Source organism: Myotis daubentonii, chromosome 2, assembly GCF_963259705.1.
Source record: "Myotis daubentonii chromosome 2, mMyoDau2.1, whole genome shotgun sequence".
NCBI lineage: Eukaryota > Metazoa > Chordata > Mammalia > Chiroptera > Vespertilionidae > Myotis > Myotis daubentonii.
Window position 1 is genome coordinate 22,550,711 of NC_081841.1, and position 7,956 is coordinate 22,558,666.

General features: G+C 38.4%; 1 protein-coding gene across 2 annotated transcripts; it reads right to left on the reverse strand.

Moving 5' to 3' along the window:
* Window positions 1–347: 347 nt before the first annotated feature.
* On the reverse strand, window positions 348–7,661 carry CLEC4D (C-type lectin domain family 4 member D). 2 transcript variants are annotated; one of them, XM_059680916.1, is made up of 6 exons: window positions 7,441–7,661; window positions 5,540–5,620; window positions 4,213–4,299; window positions 3,383–3,534; window positions 1,260–1,375; window positions 348–946 (listed from the first exon to the last, which is right to left on the reverse strand). In XM_059680916.1, exons 1-6 carry the CDS (start codon window positions 7,466–7,468, stop codon window positions 799–801), a joined length of 612 nt encoding a protein of 203 aa, XP_059536899.1. In that variant the 5' UTR covers window positions 7,469–7,661; the 3' UTR covers window positions 348–798. The 2 variants fall into 2 exon arrangements, with proteins under 2 accessions (XP_059536899.1, XP_059536901.1); XM_059680918.1 differs by having other exon boundaries at window positions 5,540–5,617; window positions 7,441–7,660.
* Between the last annotated feature and the right edge of the window lie 295 nt (window positions 7,662–7,956).

Consider the following 7,956-nt stretch of genomic DNA (forward strand, 5'->3'; position numbering starts at 1 on the left):
CAGGAGTCCTCATGGGATGTCCTACTGACGGCTCCTGGGAGGAGCTGGCCTAAGCCGCAGTCTGGCCTCCCTCTGCGGGCAGTGATTGGCCGAGCTGATCGGGGGACGGCATCGCCCCCATCACCCTGCCATTGCCACCTGGCCTCCCTCTGTGGGAGGCAACCGAACGGGCGGATAAGGGGATGGTGCCAGCCCCCTCCATTGCCCCTCTGCCGCCACTGGTTGCCACCCCCCCATCCCCGTTCCCTCCCTCTGCCCACTGGCACGAGCCTTGGCTGGTCTGGCGCCTCCTGCTCGCCAGCCCCGTCCCCCATTGACTGGTCATTTCACTGTTTGATTGGTTTGCATATTATGCTTTTTAATATATAGGATATTCTTTTCAGGTGTACAATATAGTGATTCAACATTTTTATGTCTTACAATGTGAATATTTCACTAAATTTTAAGAGTTAAAATTTGGGGTAGAGGAAAAATAACTAAAACATTGCATCATTTAAGCCATTTTGCTAAATGTGTAATAAATATACACCAATTGCATTTCAAAGAATAAATTCTTTGAAATACTATCAAGAAAGCAAAATTAATGAAAACTGATTTTCATAGAAGAGATTATTCCTTCCACTAAAGCACTACACAAAAACACATTATCTTGAATGAATTGAAAAAATAAGTCCCATCGTGACTGAAAATGTTCTATGATCTAGTATGTTTTCTCTATTCCAGTGGTGCATGTACATTCTTCCCTAGGCTCGTGGGTTCTTCTTTTCTGTCCTCATCACAAGAACCTCTTCATAACTTTCAGGTGAGTATTCTTCCAGGTTTCTTACAAATCCTACTTGCCTCAAAGTTACAAGAAAGATTACTCCAGGCCCATTTGTTTTGGTCATTAACAAGGACAACACAATTTTCCTTCTGATGATTATTGGGTTCACCCTTATGCCAGAATCTGAAATGAAAAAAAGTATATGTATTACACACACACACACACACACACACACACACACACACACACACACACAGTGCGTGCCAGGGGACTATGCAGAGAAAATGACCCTAAATACCCTTAAGTGAGAAATTTAGAGCTGCCCTGCCCTGCCCAATACAAGTGTAGTAGTAGTTTACTAGTATAAAGGTTACACAACACATGGTGCTGAGTAAGCACTTTAACACTGGTATGCTCCACCCCAAAATGAATTCTGCTTGCTACCTTCTTCCCATCTTTGCCTATAAAACTCTTTCATCCCAGTCAATATACTCACTCCATATGTGGGTTAAATGGCGTCCTGTTCACCCATTGCCAGAGGCCTTCAGGATTCTCATATGAAAGTCCCAGGAAATAAGAAAATCGTCTATCCAAAAATTGAGTAATAAAGTTCTGTATAAAAAAAATTGTAAATTCTTATAAATTTATTTGCACTTATCATGTGATAGATGATAGGAAAAGAGGAAAGAGGTTGAATAGATTACTAGTTAAGCAAAAAGGGTTGGCATCAGATGGATCTGTTTTCATATCCTGCCTCTGCTGTTTACTATGTAATGTTAGAAAGTGCTTGATTCTCACCAAACCCTAGTTTTCTTATCTTCAAAAGAGACAATTCCACTGCTATGCTGAGTTATTTTGAAGATTAACTGAGATCTACTTAACAACTACTTAGCAAATGTTTAATAGGATCAGATTATCAGGAACTTTTGTTTTTAAATTTTCCCTCTTTAATTGTTTGTATATTTTATTAAATCCCATTTTATTCAAAGAGTCTGCCTATAGATTGCAAAGCCATGAAAACAGAATTCTCCAGGAAGTCCTTCTGATCAGCAAAAGGGTAGAATGTGAGTTATGGTACATATATAGAAATATATTACATAAGAAAATACATTTCAATTTTTACATTAAGTTTTTTTTTTAAACTAGAGGCCTGGTGCACAAAATTTGTGTGTGTGGGGGAGGGGTAGGTATCCCTCAGTCCAGCCGGCACCCTCTCCAAACTGGAACCCCTTGGGGTGTGTCCAACTGCCAGTATAGTCCCGATTGCTGTGGCCTAAACAGGGACCAGGCCTAAACCAGCAGTCGGACATCCCTTTCACAATCTGGGACTGCTGGCTCCCAACCACTTGCCTGCCTGCCTGCCTGATTGCCCCTAACCACTTCTGCCTGCCAGCCTGATCACCCCCTAATCACTCCCCTGCCAGCCTGATCAATGCCTAACTGCTCCCCTGCTGGCCCAATGCCCCCACCTGCCCTTTCCTGCTGACCTCGTCACCACCAACTGCTCTCCCCTGCCAGCCTGGTTGCCCCCAACTGCCCTCCCTTGCTGGCCTGATTGCCCCCAACTGCCCTCCCCTGCCAGCCCGATTGCCCCCAACTGGCTTCCCCTTGCAAGACTGGTCATCCCAACTGCCCTCCCCTGCCAGCCTGGTTGCCCCCAACTGCCCTCCCCTACTGACCTGATTGGCCACAACTGCCCTCCCCTGATGGCCACACGGGGGCGGCCATCTTTGACCACATGGGAGTGGCCATCTTGTGCAAGGGTGTGATGGTCAATTTGCATATTACTTCTTTATTATATAAGATTACAACCATACATCTGAATTATTGTTTCTATGCTTTATCCTTTAGCTCTTTTAGCGTCAATTAACCATTCATTTATTTATTTATTATGACAGTTATTAAGACATAGGCAGAGTGCCTAGCACTGTGCAGGACATTAGTGATACAAAGATGAGTAAGGCATGGCCTCAGCCTTCTACAAAATAGAAATCATTGGAAGAAATGGAGTATTAAACAGACAATTGCAGGACACTAAAGTAAGTGCCATGATCACACACAATGCACAAAGTACCATAAAACACCTTCAACTTAGAATAGGGAGGGTGGAGTAGGGAAGATGGTCAGGGTAGTTTTCTCTAGGAAATACTACATGAATGACATCTGGAAAGATCCAAAGAAGTTGGTCATATTAAGAAAATAATAGAGGACCCAGTCAGTGTGGTTCAGTGGTTGAGCATCGACCCATGCACCAAGAAGTCACTGGTTCAATTCTCAGTCAGGGCACATGCCCAGGTTGCAGGCAGGCTCCATGCCTGGTGGGAGCTGTGCAGGAGGCAGTAGATCAATGTTCTCTCTCTCTCTCTCTCTCTCTCTCTCTCTCTCTCTCTCTCTCTCTCCCCCTCTCTCCCCTCTCTCCCTTCCTCTTTCTCTAAAAATAAACACACACACACACACACACACACACACACACACACAGTAAGGGAGGAAGAAAAGGCTTTCCAGGCACATGGAACAGATGAAGCAAAGGCACAGAAGCATGGTAGAGCAGACAAAGTCCTCTCTCTCCGCCAAGAGATTCAAAGCAGCAGAGAAACTGACGGGAGCCTCCCAACATACCTGCTCAGCTTCTGTGCTGATGGTGACCAGGTGGGCCCCTAGCCCTGTACAGTTCCTTCCACTCTCCACCCATGTCTTGTTGTCATGAAAAGGAAAATAGCAGCTGGACTGGAAGGCTCTCCAGCCAATAGGACAGCAATTCCAGGTGTCCCCTCATGAGAATATTGAAATAGAAATTAGTTACAAAGGAGCATTCATCTATACCAGATTGCATAACTATTCTACTATCTAGTGTCCAGTTACCATTTATGGGAATAATATCAAGGTTACCAAAATCATTTTCTTTGCCTTTCAAAAAATATTCCTAATTACATTTCAAAATATCTTCTAAACAAGAGTATTAAAATCATGTATTAACAATAAGAAAATTACAACATATTCTCTTATCAGGGATGATCAATTTTCAATATCCCTGCATCTATTTGCATTTATTTTTAAAGTGTTTTCATAACAAAGCGTTTTGCAGGACATTTTATCTAACGGGTGTGAAGAACCTACTAAAACTCTCAAGCGTTTCCTCATTCTTCAAAATGAGACTTTATAAATTCCAGAATAATAAAAGCGATAAAGACGTGAGTCGGAGGAAACAGTCCTTATGCTATGTCTGAATCAAAAGATATGGAATTAAATTATACATTCTCCAGTTATTTGATGACAGTCATGAGAAATAGTTCTATCTCAATTACTGGTATGCACTCTTGTGCCATATTCTCAATTATGTTACTTTAATCTCTCCTGGTTGACTACAGATCTACTCTAAATCCGATTGTGAATTTTAATGGAAGTGGAAATGAGAAAGAAATTCTCTTAGGTGTCTCTGCCACCTGTACCTTTCAGGCCTGATTTTTCCTCGATGCATGTCAGCTTGGACATTCCAGTGCTGCTTTTCTTACAGCGTAGAAAGTTGGTGTGGGTCACTGCCACGGAGAAAAAAAAGTTCGTTTCCTTTCCCTATATAATCACTTAATTTGGGAAATGGGAGCTGACTGCTCTAACCTTTCTCTTATCCTAATAGTTAGGGCCCTCACATTCTCTTTTTTTCCCTTTGCAGTTCCTCTGTTGTAGCTCCAAGTGAATTGGTTGAAAGATATTGTTGAAATTAATATTTTTATTATCATACTAGAAGCCTGTTGCATGAATTCATGCATGGGGGCGGGGGGTGTCCCTTAGCCCAGCCTGTGCCATCTCATAATACAGGACCTCTCGGGGGATATCCGACTGCCAGTGTAGACCCTTCCTTCCCTGGCTGCCAGCTGCTGGCCAGGGCCTTCCTTCGTTCCACGCCACCCTCTGGTGGTCTGTGCATGTCATAGAGAGCGAGCGAACTCCAGGTCTCCTGGTCGAACTCCCAAGGGGACAATTTGCATATTAGGTATGTATATATATATAAATATTCCATTTTGTGCTTCATGGGAGTAGTGTTTCAAACCTTTAGTGCATGTGCTTTTAAGCATATTTTTCTATTAGACTTGGTGTTAGAGTGGCAACTTTTGGTAAACACTGGGATATTTCTACAGTTTTATGAGCCTTTTTGTACATGATATGAGACAGGAGACCAATTTCATTTTTAAAATAATCAATGGTATCTACACCATTAATTGTATAAAACTATCCTTTTCCTCTAACACTGCAATTGCCCCTTCTGTTTTATATAAAGAACTTATATATGCAGAATCTGTAACTAAGCTTTCTATTCTTTTCTTTTGGTCTATTTGCCTTTATTTGCACTTATAATGCTTTACTTATGATAACCTTATACAAGGCCTTGGTATCAGAAATAACAGGTCTTCCAGCTATTCTTTTTTAAGCCAGGCTTTTAAAAGTCCGTCTGAAAGTTGTTTTTTTGGTGGTTACTCTTTACTCATACAAGGCAGCCCTTTGCAGTCCTACTCCAAAATGAGGGCTGATTTTACTGGTCACCAGCCTTCACATGTATAGATAAGGGTCTAAATTCTGTCTTTCATTTCCCAACACAAGGCAGCAGCAGCAAAGAATAGCAGATCTAGCATGTATCTCTGAATGGTAAATCCAAGACCCTGAAGACATTATAGGATGATATGTTGAGGAAAGTAAAGATAACAAAATGTTTGGCGCAACTTCATAAAACTTGTTTAGGGAAATAATTCAAGGAGAAGTCTACTTTTGCTAACAACTTACCCAAACAATTTGCAATAAAGCAGGCCCCAAGAAGTGAGATGAAAACAATAGCAATGACCCAAGTGAAATGCTGGCCTCCTTCTACCAGGACAAAAAGAAAGATAAATAGGTTACCCCCTTTTCAGCCCCAAGAGCTAAGGAAACTAATTCTATCAAGGAACAAGCTAAATATGAGATCATCCAAAAATATTTTAGATGTGGAGAAGAGCTTAAAGATTTTCCCTGAATAAGTCAATTTCAGAGTTTATAAATAAATAAATAAGTAAATAAATAAAATGTAAGCTTTTTTAATAGGAAAGGCTTATTATAAGTAAGACACAAAATTCAAAGATTATAAAACATTGATAATTTGGGTACATAAAAATTAAAACTTCTGCCGGGCTGGAGTGGCTCAGTTGGTAGGAACATTGTCCTGTACACTGAAAGGTTTCAGGTTTGATTCCCTGGTTAGGGTATGTACAGAAGGCAACCAGTCGATGCTTCTCTCTCACATCAATGTCTCTCTCTCTCTCTCTCTCTCTCTCTCTCTCTCTCTCTCTCTCTCCCTTCCTCTCTCTAAGCATGGTCTTGGGTGAGGATTATAAAAAAAAATTAAAATTAAAAAATAAAGCTATGATATCTTTAAAAACATAAAAACTCCTATATAACAATATTAAAACAAAAGGAATACCTGGAAAAAATTATGTCACAATATTAATATCCAGACTGTATAAAGATTTTTTAAAATTAATTAGAAAACAACAAAAGTTTGATGAAAATTTAATTTGTTGATATTACAAATGGCATTAAACAAATAAAAATATGCTCAATCAGAGAACTGTAAACTAAAATATCATGCTATGATTTTTTCACATATCAGAGTTTTTAAAGTAAATTAAAAATATAACATCTTAGGTAAGAAAATAAATGCTACTGGTGAACTATAAATTAGAAAGCCATTTAGACAGATTGTTAGCAACATTTATCAATTTTTAAATGCATTATATTTGCCACAACAATTTCATTTTTATTTTTAATTTCATTTTTAAATTATAGTTTATATTCAGTGTTATTTTGTAGTAGCTTCAGGTATACAACATAGTGGTTAGATAATCATATACTTTACAAGTTTCATTTTTAGAGATTTGTCCTATAGAAATAACTAAATTTATTTCTATTAAAGGATATTCATTGGAATACTTTGGAAATACAGAAAACACTGAAACCTAATACTTATATATGTATTGTCAATAGTAGATATTTTAAACTATGATGAATCCATATGATAGAATTCTATATGGCAATTAAAATAGTCATGTATACCAGTATGTATTGTCATAAGAAATCTCCAAGACCTATTGTTGCATAAAAAAAGGTTTTTTTCAGGACCATCATTTATTATGGATTCACTGAAGTTTGCCATGGTGTGGTGATGAGAGAAAGTGAAACATTAATTTTAAAATAAGATATTTCTGCATATGCTCTATATATTTCTCAAAATATTATTTAATGTTCTCATAATACACATCCATTTATGTCACTTTAGTAAAACATAAAATGGGATGAAGTTAAAGCCTCAGGAACAGCCTTAGTCAGGATGTTTTCTATATCTTTTCTCACTTCCCTTTAAAAGAACCTTCCCAAATTACTCTCTTCCCTTCCATCTTGTTTTTCTTTTATACTTTATATACTTTAACTCCCCTCTTGGCCCAATTTATGTTTTACAAAGAAGTTTCTGTTTCCCAGTGTATTAGAATTTATTTATAGCCTTTTTCTTCATCAAAGTCATTCTCATTTTCTTCCACCTTCTCCTCCCCATATCATCATTTTCAATCTTCACAACTACAACTATCAATTTTATTTTAAAATCTTAGTCATAATTTTATCTGCCTCTTTAAAATTGAAAAGAGAGAAGTACTCACGTTTATTTTGAGATCCTTCTTGCCCCATTGTGTGTGAACTCTCTTGCTGTCCAGTGTTTGAGAAAAACAGATGCCTCTTATATTTTTTCCAGGGTATATTTCTGTGGATAAAATAATATATTCAGAAACACTTGAGATTAAACATCAGTCTTATTATTCCGGTGAGACTATAAAGCTCTCAATATAAAAGACTCGACTCAAAAGAAGAAGTCTTTCTAAAGATGAGTTTCCTTTGATTCACTCTGAGAGATGGAGCAAAGAAAAAAGGAAATTGAGAAAGCAACATCTAAAAACAGTTAGTAGAAATTTCCATAAGTATCTTGAGATCAGTAATTATGTATCGTGTGGAATTATTCAATTTATTTTTATCTATCTAAACATAAAAATTAGCAGTACCATAACAGAATAATCATTATACCTAATAAAAATTGAATGCATCTGACAGACTTGGAACAGTTGCTGCTGCTGCTGCTAAGGTTCCAGCATAGGTGTAAGAAAAAGGGTGCTTGCACTTTC

Excerpts from the sequence above, each read along its gene's own strand:
- CLEC4D (XM_059680916.1), bottom strand. The coding sequence starts at position 7,468 with ATGGGGCAAGAAGGATCTCAAAATAAAC. Across the intron at positions 3,535-4,212 it reads GGAAAAATCAGGCCTGAAAG|GGGACACCTGGAATTGCTGT; the intron begins GTACAGGTGGCA and ends TATTCTCATGAG. Across the intron at positions 947-1,259 it reads CCATTTAACCCACATATGGA|ATTCTGGCATAAGGGTGAAC; the intron begins GTGAGTATATTG and ends TTTTCATTTCAG.